The sequence below is a fragment of the Pogona vitticeps genome, chromosome 1 (assembly GCF_051106095.1).
Source record: "Pogona vitticeps strain Pit_001003342236 chromosome 1, PviZW2.1, whole genome shotgun sequence".
Taxonomy (NCBI): Eukaryota; Metazoa; Chordata; class Lepidosauria; order Squamata; family Agamidae; genus Pogona; species Pogona vitticeps.
This window is the reverse complement of record NC_135783.1, coordinates 332,172,603-332,194,310: the sequence shown is the minus strand read 5'-3', so window position 1 is coordinate 332,194,310 and position 21,708 is coordinate 332,172,603. Positions and strand designations below refer to the sequence as shown.

Below are 21,708 nucleotides of genomic sequence, written 5' to 3'. Positions count from 1 at the left end.
CTAAAGTTGTGGAGGTCATAAAGGTAAAGGTAAAGGTTCCCCTTGACAATTTTTGTCCAGTCGTGTTCAACTCTAGGGAGCGGTGCTCATCCCCGTTTCTAAGCCATAGAGCCAGCGTTTGTCCGAAGACAATCTTCCATGGTCACATGGCCAGTGCGACTTACACACGGAACGCTGTTACCTTCCCACCGAGGTGGTCCCTATTTATCTACTCGCATTTGCATGCTTTCAAACCGCTAGGTTGGCGGGAGCTGGGACAAGCGACAGGCGCTCATTCCGCATTGTGGATTTGATCTTACAGCTGAAGATCTACAGACCTTACAGCACAGAGGCTTCTGCGGTTTAACCCGCAACACCACCATGTCCCTCGGAGGTCATAAACCCAAGATTTAAATATCTCACTTACCATGAAAGCACTTGTTAGGGTCACTATAGTCAGTTCTAACTTAAAGCACTCTCTGGACGGTTCAGTTTAATTATGCAGGCTACACATTGTCCCCTCCCCAGCAAGCTGGGTATCAATTTACTGACCTCAGCAGTACTTTTCCTGCCTACTGGACCAAATTTACAGAACCTTACCCCAATACCTTAAGCCTCCCAGGAAGCAATGGGGCAGAAACTAGGCCAGAGACAGCCTACTGTCCTACATAGCAGAGCTACACAGAAAGCTCCCTTCATTTAGAAACACCTGAACTGAACAAACCACAAACCAGTTTTTTTAAAAGAAAATTCAGCATGGCTCATAGTCCGTGGACATCAATGAACTATGAACTACCACAAACCACCATTGTGCCAGTTCATGCCCGTCTCTTATCAACATCCACTAATCGGAAACACAATATCCACAATTCAGCAACATTCCACACATTCTCCTGTTACAGAACCTAAATTACTTAACAGGGCATGGAGGAGACAAAAATGGAGGACACATCAATATTGTTCAACTGGGGACGATGAGATGAATTCACAGACAAAAGCAACCCAAGCAATGAAAAGGTAAATGATGCTCCATCACAGATTTGGAAGGATCTTACCTTTTTTTGGCATATAGCAGAAATTTCAGCTGTGAATGGAAGGCAAATAGAAGATCAAATCATTATGATCAGTTCTCTATCATGAATGCTACAGCAGGCAGGGTGATTTGGGGATTTAGATGTTTTTCTTCAGGAAATGTAAAGCCAGCATGATGGACAGTGTGCCAGATTAGGGGTCAGTAAACTTGGGTTTATATCTCTGCTTAGCTTTGGAAACTCACTGGGATGTGTGTGGCAATGGTTAATCACACTTTGAATATCTTATATATCTGGGAAATTCTATTAAAGTCACAAGCATGTGGCCTTAGCAATAATATTAGAAGTTCCATCTATGCTTTAAATTCACAAGATCTCAGAATCATACCAGAACTTGTCTGAAATTTTTCATAAGGAAGACAGAGAAAAATACTAGCCTAATCTACTTTTAAAAAGAGTATTCAGAGACACACACCCCGAGTCAGAATGATACAGGAAGAAAGTATTTGTTAACACAAATGTGTGAAAAGAAAACTGGCAACCTAGTCAATGAGACTTTGTTAAACATTTCTTCAAAATCCACTGTTCAAAATGAGGGCTCTTAATCGTACGAATCAAAAAGCATTGTGCAGATGTTCCATCTTTTCGTTCTTAAGAATTTGTTTTGTGAAGAGTGGGAAAAGGGAGAGAAAGAAGGATTGGGAAAAGACACAACAGTTGTGAGAGGAAGTCGACAACACCTTTCTCCTCCTCAGTAAAACTATATGAATGATGACATTTTATAGGGGAAGTCCCATCCAGAAGCATCCATTAACACTTATATATACATCATAGAATGCATTTTGAACCTCATTTTTCTTCAGCACAAAATACAGTGGACACAATAGTAGCCATTGTTTTGTTTATAACCTTCCTTAAATAGCAGACAAAATCCTGTTGATTTTATCTGCCTGCATAGCGCTCCATTACGTGTGCTTCTAAGCTTGTGCAAAAAGTGTTGCACAAGTGTAAACCCTGGTGATTTCAGCAGGGCAGTCTTTGGTTTGTGAAATTATGTGAGCAGCACTACACTCCTCCAGGAAACAACAGGATATGGGTCATATTATTTTCTCCAAAGCTTCCATAGAAGCTTAGAACAGTATTTTTAAAATGCCATCCTCATTGTAACCCAGTTCTCCAACTTGATATTTACTTGCCAGTCTATCCACTACAGAGGTTGTAAAGTTATTTTTAAAACAGTGAATATGACAATCAAAGCATCATTCTGTCATTGTGCTATTACAGAAGGTTTGAACCTGTAATGATTTTCTTTTTCTTTAGAGAAACTTTTCAAGTTCTCCATTGTCAGCTACATGTACTCACTAGCTCATTTCGTCTTGTATAGTGTATTCAGTTGCAGTAGAATAGGCTCACTGAATCAGTGGGGATTTGGTAAATAAACTCCTCCAGAAAATTCATTGAGTCAAACAGGCTTACTCTAGTTATGATTTACTTTAGTATACTGTAATCTGCAGGTAGGATATGCTGTACCACTTACTTGGTGATAACCAGGGGTTGGGTTAAATGACTTTTGAGCATCTTTTTAATCCTGAAACTCCAAAAATTCCATAAATACCCAAATCACTGCATTGTTAACATAATTTCATATCTAACTTTAAATTCTGCCTTACCTTGTGGTAAAAGAACATCAATCAGCCATTCACTGTGATCCCTTAAAATGGAAAAAAAAGTCAGAGGAGATTGTGATGTTTCATGTAACAGCTGTTTTTCTTTACATTAATAGAATGGATGATTATGAATATAAAAAGATGGATTCATTCATTCATTCATTATCATACAAAGCTCCAGAATCCAGATTTAATCCCTGAACAGAGGACATATGAGCATTCCCACAACTGGAAATTGAAGGCAACTGTAATAAATAACCCATTACCCCAGCAGCCTCTTATATCTGAAAATTTGTTCTGTGGGGCTGGAAATCCCATTATGGAAAGATCTTGGAAGTTACTTTCAACAAGCAATTAATTACTATTATAGTTTCAAAGCCTCCAAAGCACTAATTCCAGTTATGGTTGCATTTATTTTAAATAACTGATTATTGTTTTTACTTTGTTTTTATGAATGCTGAAAATCACTGCCCACACTTATAGCTAAGAGACTAAGAAGTATCTGTGTCAGTTTGTAGTTTATTGCAGCAAAAAAAAAAAAAATTGTGGCACCAGAAAGAGTAAAATGTTTTATTTGCCATAAGCTTTCATGACCTGCAACCCACTTGTATCTGGAGATCCTACTATAAAAATAATTCGAAATGCAAGAAGTGTACCAAAAAAGGAATGGAATAATCTCATTTTATGTTGCAAGTAGACGGAATTTTGTCATTTGTAATTTCTTACTTCTAAACTCTTGAGAGTCCCCTGGACTGCAAGGAGAACAAACCTATCCATTCTAAAGGAAATCAACCCTGAGTGCTCACTGGAAGGACAGATCCTGAAGCTGAGGCTCCAATACTTTGGCCATCTCATGAGAAGAGAAGACTCCCTGGAAAAGAAGCTGATGTTGGGAAAGTGTGAAGGCAGGAGGAGAAGGGGACGACAAAGGATGAGATGGTTGGACCATGTCATTGACCAACATGAATTTAACCCAACTCCGGGAGGCAGTGGAAGACAGGAGGGCCTGCCGTGCTCTGGTCCATGGGGTCACGAAGAGTCGGACAAGACTACATGACTAAACAACAACTTCTAAACTCTGGTGAAGGAGGAGGAATTGGCAAAGCCGCTTTTCTTCCCTCCCCCCATCTTTCTGTTCACAACTCCCTAGCTAGCCATAATTTTTTTTTTACTGTTTTAATGAACCCTCATGGTCACATTGCTTTTCTTGTAAGTAACCACTACGTGAATGTCAACTCTGCCATTTTCTCTTCTCTTTGTAGATGACATTGTGGATTCTAATTCAGAAGATGAAAAAAACTACATAACACAGTGGCTATCCTCCGATGGCAAAAGGTACCAGCCAAACATAAAAAGGGAACAAACTGCTCCAGTATTAAATATGCTGTGCCTGTTTCAAAGCCAGGCCCAGGAGCAAATTGAATTATTTTTGCTTGAGATCTCAATCACAGATGACTTCATCATGAAGGTGACTTCTATTAAAGTAAATTACTTTTAACATTTTAAACCCTCTGCAAATTATGTTGGTAAAATGCCAAGGCAGTTGCACACAGAAACAACCAAAAATAACTCGTGTTCTTTTTGTTCTAAAATTTAGTTAATTTGGATATGTTTGCCTTAAAATGTAACAAAAGCTGTGTGAAGCTAAGAGAATATGATAATTAAACAAGGAAGATGCAATGTATTTTTAAAATGTTGGTGTCACCCTCCCCCAAATCTAACTGCAAGTCTGGGTCAGATTTCATGCTTACTTATACTACTTGTTATTACCACACACAAAAATGTTAGCATTTAGATATCTTATGAAAGAAAATAATGGTAGTCTGGTGGGAGGAAAGATCATATAATATGTTGCCTTTAAAAAGTGACCCACTGAGTGGGAAATACTTCAGAGTTTATACTTCAACCCTTCAGAGCAGTGATTCCCAATTTTGAGTAACCCAGATACTCTTGCACTGCAACTCCCAGTAATCCCAGCCAGTAGAACTGGTGTTGAAGGTTTCTGAGAATGGCAGTTGAAGAGGTTAGAGCAACATTTGTAACCTTGTCCCTTTTTTTAATGCTGAGGGCCACATTCCCATTCCTTCTGTTGCTGCATGCCAACAGATACATGACTTGTGAGCTCAGGAGGAGGACACCTTTCTGACATTTTGGGGTGAGGCACCCCCTTATCCAGGTCTACAACCTGCTCTAGGTAAGAGGTATCAGAACTGAAAGAAGCCCCTTGTGTTTTCTCCCCCATTCTCTCTTTCTCCCTCTCTCTTTCACACGGACATATACCTTAACCACATTTCAGATGAGACTGTGAAGCAGAAACAGACTGTACAATTCCCATCTGACTGTGCAAACCTGTGCAGCAACTTTCTCCAGAATCATGAGGGAACTGGAACTCCACACATTCACACTTAATTTTTTTTTGTCCTTCACTTACTCTTTCCAAGGCTGCGCTCTCTACCTCCCTTCTCTGCTTCCAAGAGAGGGAAAGATCATTCCTGACCACTTGCAGGATTTTTATATGAGGCTCATGAAATTAGACCACAGTTTTATGACAGAGTAGCTGCTAAGGTATCATCCAAAAAGAAGAAATGCATTACCGAAACAAGTAGCAACCTATTTGCATAAAATTTACATGTGTTACTTTGTGGCGAGCATTGTTTCTTGTTTTTCTTTCCTTTTCTTTAGTTTCCTTTAATTTATTTTTCTTTGCTTTGCTTTCCCTTCATTTTCCTTTCTTTCTATTTTCTTTTCTTTCTCAGGAGAGCTGAGTTCAAGTTCTTAGCCAGAGAAACTCACTGAGGGTCTGGCAGTGGTAAACTGCTCCATGAATTGCTCACAAACCTTGAAACCCTGCTACAATTGCACAGGTTGTAAGCAACTTGGCAGAAGAGAAGAGTAACACAATTTATTTTTAGAAACAAGTACTGTACAGTATTATAATTTATATTAAAATATAATAATCATAGTGAAGAAGATTATGGTCATGTGGTCTGTGTTCCTCCTTTGCCCGCTGCTCAGGTGGTCCTTGCTTATCATTCTGATGGTGGTTGATGTTTAAACTAGAATGGGACCACATGATACTCCAAATAGTGCTCCTCAAATAGAAGATGCCTCCAAATATGCTCTGACAGCACTGTCCTTTGCAAAGGCTGTCCTACCCCAGAGCTGCAGATTGCCCATAGTGGTTTTGTGGCCACCTTCAAAGCTTAATGCCTCAATAGAACTACTGTTTTCCTCGAAGTGTGAGAGCATGTCAGAAATAGTTCTATTTTTATCCATACTACTTCCAAGAAATTTCTTTAAAACCTGCCTTCAGCCTCTTCTTCTATTCTGTCAAAATTGTAAGAAATGAAAAGCAGACACGATAGTTCAAAGGCTATAATTTTTAAAAGGTGTCTAAATCTCACAGCTATGGATTTGAAAAACCAAGGGGGAATTTCCATATTGGGTGCAAGATCAGAAGAGATTTGGGCAAAGGCTACTGAAATCTGATATGCAGCATTGTGACAATGACCACAGTGGCCAAGGATGATGGGAGTTTTAGTCCAACACATCAGAAGGGCACTAAGTTGGGAAAGGGGGCTACACCATTGAACATAGACTTCCCAACCTTGTTATTCCTGAAATTTCTCTGGAAACAAAAATGCTGAAACTGTGACTTATACTTTGGGCACATCGTGAGAAGGCAAAATCCTTTAGAGGAGACAATAATGCTGGTAAAGGCAGAAGGCCGCAGGAAAAGAGGAAAACCAAATACAAGATGGATCAACTCCCTAAAAGAACCATAGCCTTGAATTTACAAGAAATGAGCAGGGCTTTTGAGGAGAGGACATTTTGGAGATCGATCATTCATAGGATTGCCATAAGTCGGAGGTGACTTCATGGCATGGAACAATCTTGTGATTCCTTGTTATGAACCAGAGCCTGTCTTTCCTCAAACCCACCCGTGTACCTTGACTTCTTTTTCTCTTCCCCCAAGATGACCACTGCCTTTTCAAATCAGGACACAGTCCCTTCTCCCAGCAAGAATGGCACTGCCTCAGAATGAACCCTCTGCTTTTATATCAAGTAGATTTCATGTCCACTAAATTAGTGCTGGCTGCCTTTCCCTAGTTAAATAATAAAGCAGAACTGGCATTGATTTGGCAACTGCTATCCTTTTTCCTGTTTTCTCTCCCTTTCAGTAGTTCACTGTTCAGTCTGAGGAATGCCATTTTTGGTTTCAATTCAAGTTGGTCCTGAGGTTTGGCACAGCTTCCCAGAGTAGATTATTCTTAAAATCACCGTGATTTCATTATGTTTCTGTTTCAGCCTCTCTTGGATCTACCCACCCCGCAATCCTCTGGCTGCATTCTTCACAAAGGTAGAGGGGTGGTGGTTTATCACCCAGAGCCACAGATAAGGAAGGATCGATGCACATCTGAAACACAGAGAAAGGGCAGGATTAGTTTCTTTCTCCCCCAAAACAGTGCTCCTGCCAATGAACAAAAACCTCTTGAATAAAATAATTTCAAAACCTCATTATGGGCAGAAGAGAACCCACCTTTTTTTGGACCTTAGATTTGCTCAGCCTCTCCTATCTCTTTTATCAATATTTCAACTTTGGAAAAGAGCAGCCATAATAAAATGGTGGTGGTGAGTTGAATCTTTGTGAGGTCTATTGGCTGATGCTGCCCTAATCCCAGAGAAAAAAGTCAGGAGACAATGTGATCTCATTCTTTTCTGATGGAGTAGCTTTGCTAGGTAAGAGTATGCCTTAAGACTGGCTGAATAATCCTTTGTGGTAACATTGAGGGGCCAGAACGATGCAAAATTTACCTGCGGACGAGACTGGGCTGAGCAAAACTACAAGTCACTATTCACTACTATATGCAACAAGAATATTACTCGCTTACCTTCAGAGCCAAAATATACAAGTAATTTACTGCTTGGGAGGGAAGGATGAAGGATTTTTTTAAGAGCAGAAGCGAGGAACATTTGACCCTCCAGACTTTATTTCCCAGAAGCCTCCACTAGCATGAGCAGTGGTAAGAGATTGTGGGAGATGTCATCAACACCATTTGAAGAGCCAGTCTTTCCTCACCTACACTTTATATAATGACTTGTGAACAAGCCATACAGAGGGTATAGGTGTTCCCAAAATCACAAATGCAGCATCCTCCAAAATAAAAAATTTAAATTTGTACCACTAAGATATATAGTTCTGTTGCCTAGGATAGCATAGAATTGTGTGCAACAGGGCATGGAAGCACCTTCAACCTCTTTTGTGTTTTCCCCCCGCTCTCAAACATGTAATGTCACCTATCTCAGTGGTCCCCAACCTTGGGCCTCCAGATGTTCTTAGACTACAACTCCCAGAAGCCTTCACCACTACCTCTGCTGGCCAGGATTTCTGGGAGTTGAAGTCCAAGAACATCTGGAGGCCCAAGGTTGGGGACCACTGACCTATCTGGTATCCTTCTGACATCATGACACAGTGTTTTTCACCACCCCAACTCTGCATCATTAGTTAAAGGGTGCATAGGAAGGCATAATATTACAATATTACCATCAAAGCTTGGCTATCCTGAGTGGAAGATTCTGGACGTTATAGTCCAAAAAAGGATCTTTTCCAAGCACTATGTTTATACATTAAAGGGACAGCTCAACACTGAGATACTCTTTTTTGGTGGCAACCCATGTCTTCTCTAACATGAACTTCCTCCTTCCTTATTATGAGAACATATTTTCAATTCTGTCCTGCTTCTTACCTCAAATATTAATATATGCAGCCATGAGAAAACAGCACATTAATGTAAGCTATTTAAATGCTAAACTTTCTCATTACAAAGAGTGAAAACTGCTTTAGCTATTTCTAACTCTTCTATGCAAAAGCAGCACATCCTAATTAGAGTTATAATTGGCCAATGATAATTGGCTGAATGATATGGAGCAGACATGGACTATTCATATTCATATCACTGGGGATACAAATATGAATAGCAGCACCACAGGTACCATGGAAGCCCATTCCCTTCCCCCAGAACCAGGCAGTTTTTGTTGTCACGTCAATCTGAGAAGAAGCCTGGCCATTGCTTCCCCGCCTCCCAGAGCAGCCGCCCATTCTGGCAAGGAGTTGGGATAGAGAATCTCCCCACTTAGCTGATGAATGGTTGTTTCTGCAGAGAAGCAAGGAAGTGCCAGCCAGGCTTCTTCCCAGATTGGTACAATGACAATGAAGGACCCCAGGGCTGCACGGCAACTGGTGAGTGAACTGGCTGGTTCTGGGGGAGGGAATGGGCCTCCATGGCACCTGTGGTGCAGATATTCATTTTCATATCCCCAGGGATATGAATACAAATAGCCCATGTCTAACAAGGAATTACAGCTCTGTGGGAAGTGGGGTTGGTAACATGTGGAAAATAATCAAGAGAAACATCCAATAAGGAGACAGACTTGGTCCAGAAATTTCTGTTCTATAAACAATATATAAAGATATTTTAAGTAAAAATTATTTATTTAAAAAAACCCACATTTCTAACAAGCTGGAGAGTTAAATAGGAATAACTAGAGAGATTACTCAACCTTAGATAACTCAGGTGTTCTTGGACTGCAACTCCCAGAAATCCTGGTGAGCACAGCTAGTAGTGAAGGCTTCTGGTAATTGTAGTCCAAGAATACCTGGGTTACTCCAGGCTGGGAACCACTGCAGGGGATTGGTTGTACTAGACCAGTGGTTCTTAACCTATGTTACTCAGAAGCTTTTGAACTGCAACTCCCAGAAACCCCAGTCAGGACAGCTGGTGGTGAAGGCTTCTGGGAGTTGCAGTCCAAAACTCCTGAGTAACCCTAGGTTAAGAACCAGTGTACTAGACAATATTGCAGTTTGAATGGTTGGGAGGCTTTTTTGAAGATAACATGGTTTTCCTTTCAGCTTCTAACTTTAAGAGACTGGCTGAATAGCTGAGTGAGCTCAGTATGGCTGGAAGTGCCTCCCAGCAGAACAACCAAACTGTGTAGCCTTGGACAAGCTCCACAGTCCCATGATACCCTCCAGAAGAAGAGAATGGTAAACCTCTTCTGAGTTCTCTCTACCTAGAACACCCTGCAAAAGGTCTTCCTAAGTAAGAATTGATTTGATGGCACAGCACTATTATTCTAACTCTAAATGTAGAGTAACCACAGTATTTTAGAGACTGCTGGAACCAGAGATGGGAAATTTTACTGTTTGGGACTGCAGCTCCCACAATAACATAGCCAGCATGACCGCTGGTGATGATGGCTCAGGTATTCTGGAATTTACAGTCCAAAAAAGGCAATTCTTACAATCTCTGGCCAGGACATTTTTAAACATGACCTCTCACTGGACACCCTGTAAGGTGCAGGAATATTAGTTACCTTTACTGCTGGCTTGTTAATGGCATTATGGCATTCAATGTGCTGACAGTGTATGGGATTCCATGCTGAAAAACAAAGAAGCAAGAGTTATGCATCATCAAGCACCTGTTAGATACAGAACTAACTGGAATCAATAAGCTCAAATGCATGGATTTCAAATGGGAAGGTTTGATTTTAGGGTTCAGAGCTATAATATCTGACAGATTCTGAACAGTTTTTAATCTCTTGTTCTCATTATTAGCCTCTTTCAGAAAAATCAAGAGCATAAATCCATTAGTATAACATGGCCCCGAATTTATTCCCAAATGTGCAGTTTGAATGGCAGGCATGTATAATAGCACTCTGAATTCTAGTCTGCAACCCAAAGGCCTAAATCTCTTTGCAAATTAAAGAACTGCCTCCACCCTACGTACAGTTGATGTTCCTTTTAATGCACTGAGATGAGAACTTCTCCCAGTCTTACACACAGTGAACACTGGGAAGAATCAAAATTATGTGGAGAATTGCCACTGGTGTCAATTCACACATTCAGCTGCTACTCATCAAACACTAAATAAACAATACAAGAATTCAAGTGGTCTATATATGTGTGTGAACAGCAAAAACAGAATACAGGTCGGGTGCTGAGGTCCCAAGAATAATGTCCTCCTTACCCCTTCTGAGATCAAATAAGAATGCTTCTATCCGGCCACAGAAGTATCAGTGAAGAACTGGCAAAGTGGCAAATCAACAGATTTGCATAACTCCACAAGGTCATTGTAGAGTTAGAACTGCCCAGCAGATCACCTGGTGCAGCCCTCTGCCCCAGGAAAGGACAGCCTATATGGAAATCATCAAAACCACCGACCAAGGACTTCCCATGCTTTCTTTTGATTACTTCTTCCAATGCTTAATTCCTTTTCCAGGCAGGATATGAAAAATAATCGTCATCCTGGGTGACGAAACCATTCAGAGACACAGAAACCTATGAGTGCCTCTTATATATGGAAATGAACAGATTATACACATGGTTTGAGTATACCATTGCACAGAAAAACAATGGTGTATTCAAATGCCTCTACAGCATTTATGAGTACTTCCTGCCAAGCGTGTCCATCTAGCACTACTGCCCAGCTTGACTTACCTGTGTATTGCAGGCCTCGATATTCACTTATTGCCCCTGGAGGTTTTAGGTTGGGCCAGTAGTGGAAAAGCATTTGTACTGCAGGTGGTTTTACTTGAGAGGGGCCATATGCTATTACATAAAGCAAGTCCTAAGAGAAAGACAAGTGTGTCAAGGGCTTAATTGCAAAAGATGCTGGTGTTGAGAGGCCTGATAAAACCTAAGCAACAAAACAATATGACCCTGCAGTGGACCACAGAAAATTGTGCACATTTCAGAATTCCTTTAAAGGCCTTAAATGTATTTAGGCTGCTTTATTATATCAGTGTATTCATCTGGGAGTAAGCACCTTTGAAATCAATGGTGATTATCTCTAAGTCAACATGCGTAGGATTCCACTCCTGACTTACAGTCTTTTACACCAATGGTTAATAGCCTAGGAATCTTCAGGTGTTGTCAAGCTACAACTGCCAGAATCCGTGACCACTGACCACATTGTTTGGGCCTTCTGGGAGATGAGGTCCCAAATCTGTAAATGCTGGGAACCCCTGCTACCTGGGAATCAGCCCCATTTCAACATAGGAATACTCAAGACTGCACCAACAGCTTCAGAAAATGGAATCTGCTCATTTCTCCTGAGAATTCCTCTAGACAGATTTACACAGAATTCATTTTCAGTGATGGGATTCAAACTCTGGAATGCCCTAGCCATGAAGATTTACTAGACGGATTATCGTCGTTAAGTGAGGCACCACTGTACAATGATCTTCAGCTTGTGTTTAAGGGCTATGTGGTTTTAACACAGGACAAACAGACTGCAGGCTTCTTTTTTCATGAGAATCCTACAGTTCAGGTATGCCATGTATATATTTTTGGAATTCTGGACCAAGGATGCCTCTGAGCATACAACTAAGGTCACAGTGATGCCACACCCAAATATATTCTGCTTTCTTCCCTCTCAGCAGATAAATTCAGAATAGAGAAGGCAAAGCATTTTACTGTTACCATATTTAAATAAGACACAGAAGTTATTTACTGAAAGTAACTCAGCAAATCAGTCTCTCAGCAAATTCTGATTTTATTTCTTCACTCAAAGCATTCTCAATCATTTTTATGCTCACCAAATTAATGTACAATACAGAAAAATTATTGTTAAAAGCCAATTTTAAACAATTAAAAAAAAACAAAAGCCAGGTTTGAATAACACGCTTGTGACAACCCACCAGAAGCTCAACATTGATGAAGCCAACCTGATCACCCTTGGGAAAACTATCCATCTGCCTTCTGCAGTTTTAATGAATCAGTTTGCACCTGTGTTATTTTTTAGTTTATCTTGGCTTTTTCTCTTGCATATTGTCAGTTGACTATTTCTGTATGCCACTTTTCTTGTTAGAAGAAAGAGATGAAGATGAAGATGAGATTAGCATAGATGAACTTATACAGTGGACCCTCTACTTACGGAATTAATCCGTACTGGAATTGTGGCTGCAGGTTGAAAATTCTGTAGGTCAAGTCGCCATTGACCTACAATGCATTGAAAACCGATTAATCTTCTGTTTTTGTTCCATTTTGGGGTTTTTTCCGGTCTGTAAGTCGATTCTCTGGCTGCAAGTCAAATCTAAATTTTGCGGCCAGAGAAGTCTGTAACTCGAAAAGTCTGTAAGTCGAGGGTCCCCTGTAATGGTGATAATGGTGATGGAGATGGTGATGACAAGGATGCTTCCTTTAAGTCACAGTTACCAAGGGACAGATTCTGATGTTGGAAGTCTGGACAGGTTGCAGAGGCACAAACAGACACAATTACAATGGACCAGAATTTTGGCAAAGTCCAAGGCAGGGCCAACCCTACCATTAGGCAGAGAGAGAGATAGCAGCCAGGATATCAGAAAAGGGCAGCAAACTTTGTCTTGTTATTGTATTTTACGGACAATTATGCTTATAGGTGTTTTTGTCTCCTGTCCTAAAGTAAATCAGCTGTTTGGCTTTGAGTATCATGTACCTAGACCTGGGCGGCAGGAATTTCTTTGGATTTTTTGCCTCAGGCAACAAAATGTCACAGGCTTGCCCTAGTTCAAGCACATAATTTAACTCCAAAAAGGGGCTACCAATGTGATCTCGTCTGGTGATTGAATGATCTATTTATACACCAAGTATTGATGCATTCAAGCTATTTTATACAGTATTATGCTGAAGGCCACAAAAAATCCCAGAACCACACATTTGCTTAATTGGAACCTGGCAACAGATTACTAGGTTGCTTTACAGGTCAGGAAGCATATTCAATACCCACTACTAGGGGGAAGATTTCTATGACGTGTCATATATTTTTCTGCAGCCTTTTTGAAAGTATGACATGTCATAGAAATCCTCCCCCTCCCATCCAAAAGCCCTTCCACAATGGCATCTGCATATGAACATATTCGAAGACTTTAAGGCAAAGTGGTACAATCAACAAAATATTTTTAAAACAACTCAGCCAATTAAAAACAATACAAAATACTTGATGAAATAGAAAAATAAGATCTGCAGTGTAACAGATTAAAAACTCAAGCCAGATAATTAAACCTCAGATGAAGAGCCATATTTTTACTACACATTGAAATAAGACCACCATTGGCACCAACAGGGATATTTTAAAAGAACGAATCTCTGCTATTCCCTTCCACTAGCTTTCACCACTTCTAAAATTGGAAACCAAAAGAACCAAATACACAATGGAGGAAAATATCTACATGATTTCATATTGTAAAACTATACATATATGCTCCCTAAACCTTGGGAAAGCAATCAGATGTATAAATTGCTCAAATTTATTTTAGTGATTCAAAGCAACATCAAGTTTACAATAAATTACTATTCATTCCACAGTTTTCAACAAATACATATTTAGGCACAAACTTACTTTCCATACTTCTTGTTTGTACTTCATAAGGCATTCCAGTAACTGACAGTGGTACACTGGGAAAGAAAAGACAGACTGCATTAAATACCACATTTAATGGAAATGCTTTGTGATGTATTCATTGGCCTTACTATGCATCTATTTGGCAAGTCAAATGGATATAATATTATGTCTGATTTGATGAATAACATGCTATATATGGATTATGAAACCAGCATCAAGGAAGCAAATAATCGATTGCCACAGGCAATTGGCAGAGCTTCAAAAGTTTATATTTTTAGACTGTAACTCCAGAATCCACTCAGTAATGGGCAACTGTACATGCTGCCTAAGCAATTCTTTGGGTCCAAAAACTATGATACATAGTACAGTCTTCATGAGTGTGTACTAACATACATAGCAGACTGCATGTCTCAATGTACATGTGCACATAGCCCATAAATTGCACATCATCAACCCTTCGGGTACGCAAAATACTTCCTTATATGTGTAAGCTAGCATGCAGAAGAGAATTCTATCCGTGGTTCCCAACCTTACATAACCCAAGTGTTCTAGGACTACAACTCCCAGAAACCCCAGTCATTACAGTTAGAGGTGAAGGCTTCTAGGAGTTGCACCTGGGTTACCCAAGGTTGGGAACCACTGTAGACTGTGTTCTGCACTTTATGTCAGATTTCAAAGTACAAATGAAGGATATTCAAAGATAAGGATTGTTGGTGCTGAGTATTTTAACCAAGTGCAAGTATTCCTTCATGCAAAAGAAGCTTCTTTCAAACCATCCAGTGCTGCCACCATTTTTAGCATCAGCATAAAGGACAAAAATCAGCAGGTGATTTTTTTTTTCCCCACAGCACAGCAATGTTATGATAGAGAACAGGTCAGCTTCTTATGGAGCTGTCACAACATGGAGTCCTCTGTTGCTGTTTTTTAAGGTGCAAGTTATCTACACTGCACACAATACCTGAATAGATCCCAATTATCAGCTCCAGCATGACAATGCCCTTTCGTTCTAATTTGCAGTCAACATGTCAGACTGCAGGAGGCGGAATTTGTCCTTCCATAACAAGGTATAATTAAGAACCACATGGAAATGCCAGATATGAGGCAATCAACACATTTCTACCTAAATTTAATACAAATGTCGTTGCTCCTTAATTATCGCTAAGGAAAGTGTGATTTTTTTTAAAAAAAAACTGATGTTCTATTTTCTGAGATCAAAATAGAATGTATAGAATTGGTTCAGAGACTTTCAACGCTTTGCAACACAATAAATGTAATTATCACTGCCAAGGTAGATGCTTCAGGAAGCAGTCTCAGACAATGGAATAGAGCCATGTTCAATTCATTTTCGAAATAAAGACACACCGAGAGGCATTAAGAACTCATTGAGGGGCCATTCATGGAGTGTTAGCTTTAAACTAGGTCTACAGAATTACACACACCAAATGCACACTCTATATTTTGAACTCATTGTTACAAGGATTTGCTTGCTGGAGGAGTTACAAATGAACAAGGAGCCCAAAAAGCAAGTACGCACCAGGGTTGGATGTATACTGCATTGCAATCATTAGCATAGAAGATGCAGAAAGATTAACATGAGCAGGTACCCCTTCTCTTCGCGAAGAGCCCACTTCAAAGAAAGACAACAACCAACAATTAGTAGCTGGCAAGCCAAAACTATCTGTCATCATAATAAAAGTGCCATCAAATATATGCTGGTATCCTGTTCCATCCTTCCATTAACACAGTGCTCCACCAGGCAAGTGACTGAACAATAATGGAATTTGTGTAAGGTAGTACCTGGCACTTCCTTATCAGTGATGGCTGGTGATTCAAATTTCAGGGTTGTTATGAATTCATTTGTTTTCCAGTCTGTTCCGTGCTTTATGGAACTATCCAAGGTGCTGAACCATATTCCAAAAATAGGCTCAACACCGTGGATAAAGTGCAGATTAAAACCTGGTGTGGATTCACAGCACCCCTGAAACTGGAGTCATCAACTGCCCCTGCTCCTTATGCAAGTGAAAGCCCCATTCAAGTTAACAGGACCTTCCCATGATCTCTGCCTCTCAGACAAAAAAACATGCAGGACAGTGTGGCAGTACATAATGTTCCACATGCAATCAAAAAGCATTCTGTCCTGCAAAATCCAAATTAGTCAACAAAGTTGGCATTCAATCATAACATCATAGAATTCAACCCATGACATCTTCCTCCAATATTCATTTATTTATCTATCGTTAGTTGCATTTACATCCCATGTTTCTTCCACAGCTCTTCTTCTCCACACTTTATCATCACAACAAACCCATGAGTTAAGCCAGGCAGAGAGATCAGTGTGTTTCATGACTCTGTGGGGACTCCCTCCCAAGTTCTATTCCAACATTCTCACCACTACACTGTCTGATTCTCAGTTCTGCATCCATCTGTATCTTACATTTATGCCACTGTGTCATAGCAAGTTGTCAACTGGTAGGCTCCTTATTCATCTCAGGTGGTGGTCTATGACTCTTTTCCAATTTGCACCGAACAACTTGCCCAAGCCAAGAAGCTACAGAGCTGTTGACAGCTAGTTGACTGGAGGTATCAGAAAGCTCAGTGGACATTATCTTCCCTATATTTCTGAACTCTGATCTTAGTATTACTCATCCATTTCACACTTGGTCATGGTACATGACTTACAAACGGACTGGTCCTACCATGAGCCTCAATGAGTCATGAGGCTGAGGCAGCAAACTGGGAGGAGTGGCAGCTTACACTCCCATTTGCCATCTGCAGTAAGTATGATCAGCATTGCAGGCTCAGTAGAAAAACCAAACAGACCTGCAGATAAATAAGGACAGATCCTCATGTGTACTCAGAGGCAAGTATCTCTGTAGCCAAAATGCAGAAAAGGGTGAGAGGTAAGGTATGATCTTAGATACAGGGCTTGATACCTATGCACTCAATTCTTTTTAAACTGAGTGATCCCCTTATGTGTAACATAACATAGATTTTTATATTTCCTACATTAGATGTATTTAATTTTTTTAAGTGAATATTCTCTACTGTCTAGCAAAATTTCTTACAGATGATTTCTCAAAATATGCAAATCCACTGCAGAGGATCCCATCCATGGGCAATCACAATTAGCAAAATGCATCTCCATAATTACAGGTGAGTAATCTGTGCTTGCCCAATGCCCATGGCAAATTACATGTCAGTTACCCCATGCCCTGCCTGTCGTTTCCCAGGTGTAAGGCTCACTAAATGTTAGACTGAAATATGTTCTTCTATTGTTGGTCAAGTCTAATGTAATCAGAGGCCAGGACCCAGAAGCAACCACACTGCATACAACATAATTTGGAATAAAACATCCTACAACTTTATTGGTAAGACAACAAGGGATCCCTACTGTGGCAATGAAAAATAGCAATAAATGAGGCAATATATATATTTTAATATCAAATAGTTAAAAGTGCATCTGGGATTTTTCATAAATGACACTTTGAAAGAGTCAGGTGAGTATATATATATATATTCACCTGACTCTTTCAAACTGTCATTTATGAAAAATCCCAGATGCACTTTTAACTATTTGATATTAAAATGTGCACTTTTTAAATGTTACAGAATATATCACTCCTGAAACACTAGTTATTTTCAGCACTTCCAAAATTCAGGACATTGCACAGGACTTGGCCAATAGACAAAAGCATGCAAACAGAAAGCCAGCAAAAAGTACAAACTCAATGCATATTAGCTTCTATATGTACTTTAATTGCTTAGCAAAACAGAAAATATGTAATGATCTTCTCACATATTCCCATAAGGCAAGAATGAGAACCTCTGGCTAGATGGCCAAATTTGGTCTTTGATTAGGGTAGCAGTATTTCTCATTTTCCCCTTAAATTCTCTGTCCCAAATCCTGGCACAGAAAACAAAAGCCACTCTATTTCATCATGTCTTCAAAACCGAACACCTAACCTTTAGTGCACACATAGACCTTGAAATTAGATCTAATTGTGTGTGTGCCTGCGTGTTGTATTTTATTGTAAGATAAGAGCCAGAAGAAATCTTCATGAGTTGTTTCCACAGGTTAATTCATCACAAACATTCACGTCCCCCAGAGGAAATACTGTGATTGTCTCACCAAAGCAAATGGCTAGCATTTTCTTTCAGGAGTAAGAGAATTGGAGTCTACTTACATATAGCCATGGGCAAGAAAGATGTGCTGAGATACTCTATGATATCTTTGTGCAGAAATGGCGGGAACGTGGCCAATGTGGAGATCATTGTGTACGGTAAAGTACTCAAAATGTCATCATTGAGAAAAGGTAACAAACAAGTGGTTGTGTAAAAAATTGACTGGCCCAGATCTGCAAAAGGCACAAAAACAAATCATATGAATGCTTGATTATCAGAATTTGGAAAATGTTCTTTTTTTTTCCCCTCCCCTTTTCAGGTCACAGAATCTTGCTTCCAGTGCAGTTTATTATTAACACGTAAAGAGACATTCAATGGCTAAATCCTGTTGCTTAGCATAGTAAGTCACAACTAGAGTAGGCCCATTTGAATGCACAGAAGCTATAGAGATGTTGACTTACCACATTCCCACTGATTCAATGGCCCTACTCTAGTGCAACGTACCAGGCTAAGCAACAGGATTTCAGTCTACATTTTATTATTTTCATCTGGTAGATTTAATGTAGGTCACTGGTGCCAAAGGAACACCCTTGGAGGAGAGGAGAAATGGGTGGGAGGATGGCAAGGTGCTAAATCATTGCTGATGCCCAGAAAGCCCAAATTACTTTGGCTATTGCCAGCCAAAGTGAGAGGCTGAGCAAGAAATGGACGCCTCAGAACCCTAAGTCAAAACACATAACACCTAAAGGCCACCAAGTTATTTTGGCACATGGGGTAGAAAACAAAAGCACCAGACTTCTCTGACAGGAGGTTAATAAATTAAATAGTTATAAATTTGCAGCCACTTAATGGCATCCCTGAACACTCTCATTGTCCTGGCCTTGGCTTCGTCTTACAGGTGAAACTGATGGAATAGGAGGACCTGCAATGGAAATCAGAACATTGTGGACAAGGATCTGGCTCTGCTGCCTTCTTAACTGCTCGATAACACTTTATGCCAATGGTTCCCATCCTTGGGTCCCCAGGTTTTCTTGCACTAAAACTCCCAGAAGACTTCATCACTAGCTGTGCTGGCCAGGATTTCTGGGAGTTTTATTCCAAGAACATCTGGGGACCCAAGATTTGGAACCAGTACATTTTGCAAGCCTTGCACAATTAGGGGCACACAATAGTCAGAAGGACTTTGAGTTCAATTAGCTTTATGGGGAAAATTAATGTTCCCAAAGTCAAAAGAAAACTGAGCAGCACCAGAATCTTACAGTAAAATTCATTCTGGAAACTCCTAAATGTAGATTAGAAATATAATCCTCGTAATTCCAAGGAGACTCTGAAAATAGTGCCATTATTTTGCTATTAGGAATACCATAAAAGATTGATACATAGACCCCACACCAATACATATATGCATAAAATCCATAATTACATTGGAAGCCAAGTCTTGAGCATTTTTTATCAATTGCACAATGATTTGATGCAAAAAAAGGTTCATTGCATTAAAATTCTTTTTTACAGTGTTGTTTTTTGTTCATATTGTACATTTAATTAGGATTTTTCTACATCAACATTCTAGTTTTCCTTCCTCAAACAGTTTGTTGTAACTGACATATCAGAAGACAGAAGACAACTAATTCCTTTTGCTTTCCATATGTCATGTTAAAAGTAGATGGGTTGAAAGGGTTGCAGAGGATAAGAAATGTTACACCTCATCTAAAGTGTCCTGGATTCAAACATCAGCTCTGATCTAAAATTCTGAAGGGAATCTCAAGCTTGTTACTATTTTTCAGGTACTTGCAAGGTCATTGGAAGTTTATTTTAAAGATAAAATGGACTAATCTCCTGAATCTCTTGGGGAAAATAACATACAGAATTGTTGCTTCTTAAACAAATTAGCGTATTTTTTCAGTTTTATTTAGCAATCATCTCCTACAAATAAATGGCTTCCCCATAGGATGTGTGGCAATCCAGATGTTTTCAGTTTTCCATCTGATTGCTTTTGGCATGCCTTTAGATTGCTCCTTCTCCTGTGCCACCATGATGCTTGAATCTGATATCCCCTGAACATTAAATGAGCTAAGATGCAGCAACTATAACCTTTCAGATGTTTTGGCTTATAGTTTCCATCAGATCCACTCAGCATAGCCAATAGTAAGGGACTATGGGAGATGTAAGCTGAAATATCTAGAAGACGAAAGGTTCGCCACCAGATCTAGACACAGCCGAGTTAACTGGAAGTGAATGCAAGCTGCGCCTTGCAGCTGAAAGTTAATAACACCAGCATTCACAACATGAGGGGTGGATGAATGTACACGTGTGTCTCTTTGTCTGTCTATCAGCCCACCATGGAAAGATTTGCAGGTAGAGAAATGAGAAAGGAGCCTGGGAAATTAAGGCAAGTCTCTGCCTCACAACACAGTTGCATAGGGAGCTACTCTGTAAGACACACTGATGGCAAACAGACAAGGACTATGGATCCACTGAGAGACAGACCGTGGCCCCAGTGATGAGGTTTGCCCCAAAGGTGAAGCACCTCCTCCTGCTTGGACCGGGGGCTGCCAGTCGATCCACCTCTAAATCACGTAGGAAGATGTGCAAATATGCCTTCAGGAATACATATTTTCATACAAGTAATATAGTTTGTGATCACACACCGTTATATTCATTCCAAATGAAGCCCTGTTTCTATTTTTCATACTTTACATATTCATTGTAGATACAGTGCATTTACAGAATACACACAAGACTTGAAATTCAGGTCCCTGCCAACTTAAACTTCTTTCCCTCCCGCGTTTTTCAGAGCTTAGTGTAAATCCAAAAGTTCTGAATGTTTGCTTACCATGTTGCCCATGTTGTAGCAAAGGTACTAGATCCAGCAGAGTCACCAATGTCACGTAGAGTCCTTGATAGTCCAATGATGGGTAGTCTGATAACTGTGCATCACGACTTTGCTGGCCGCGTTCAGTGGGAGCATCTCGCAGGACGCTGTAAAGGAGGGAGCGAGTAACAGTAGGGTTGATGGAACTGACCTGTGGTCTTAGAGATGGGGTGAGTGGGAATGGCACAGGAAAAAGACACATGGTCATGGGCACTGTCAAATTGGAGGCATCTTGATTCTCCTTCTTCCCTGTGCGGGACAAAATGCTGTTGGGGGGACAAAGAAAAAAAAGAGACAACAAAGACACAAAGAACAGCACATTACATTGAAATGACACTATAAAACAAATAATAAAACTCCAGATACATCCCACATGAGATGCAATTGCTACCAATACTAGTGCATCTTGCAAAATCTAGCAACCATTCACTTCCATGCTTGGGGGGGAAAAAGATACAATTCAGAATTGCTAAACTTAGTTAAGGAAATTTCCATTGCATCTCATGTGTTATCTGGTTCATAAGGAGCAAAAATATAAAAATGCATGTTTCGGTGGCACACCCATGTTTCACAGCCCTTCTAGACTGGATGTAGTTTGCTACAGAAAGAAGAAACAATGAAAATATAGCAGCGGCATTAAATCATTCGAAACGTTG

General features: G+C 40.0%; 1 protein-coding gene across 11 annotated transcripts in view; it reads right to left on the bottom strand.

The window, feature by feature from the left end:
- UNC79 (unc-79 subunit of NALCN channel complex) overlaps window positions 1-21,708 on the bottom strand; it is a 172,596-nt gene that overhangs the window by 129,238 nt on the left and 21,650 nt on the right. For 8 of the 11 annotated variants that reach the window (XM_072986600.2, XM_072986602.2, XM_072986604.2 and 5 more), the window contains exons 3-11: window positions 21,014-21,318; window positions 18,243-18,413; window positions 15,593-15,685; window positions 14,056-14,111; window positions 11,175-11,304; window positions 10,052-10,116; window positions 7,006-7,094; window positions 2,681-2,721; window positions 1,035-1,063 (exon numbers count right to left, since the gene is read on the bottom strand). In XM_072986600.2, coding sequence (XP_072842701.2) covers window positions 1,035-1,063; window positions 2,681-2,721; window positions 7,006-7,094; window positions 10,052-10,116; window positions 11,175-11,304; window positions 14,056-14,111; window positions 15,593-15,685; window positions 18,243-18,413; window positions 21,014-21,318 — 979 coding nt within the window. The remainder of the gene's footprint in view (window positions 1-1,034; window positions 1,064-2,680; window positions 2,722-7,005; window positions 7,095-10,051; window positions 10,117-11,174; window positions 11,305-14,055; window positions 14,112-15,592; window positions 15,686-18,242; window positions 18,414-21,013; window positions 21,319-21,708) is intronic. The other 3 variants (XM_072986605.2, XM_078383744.1, XM_078383745.1) reach the window with 3 other exon arrangements.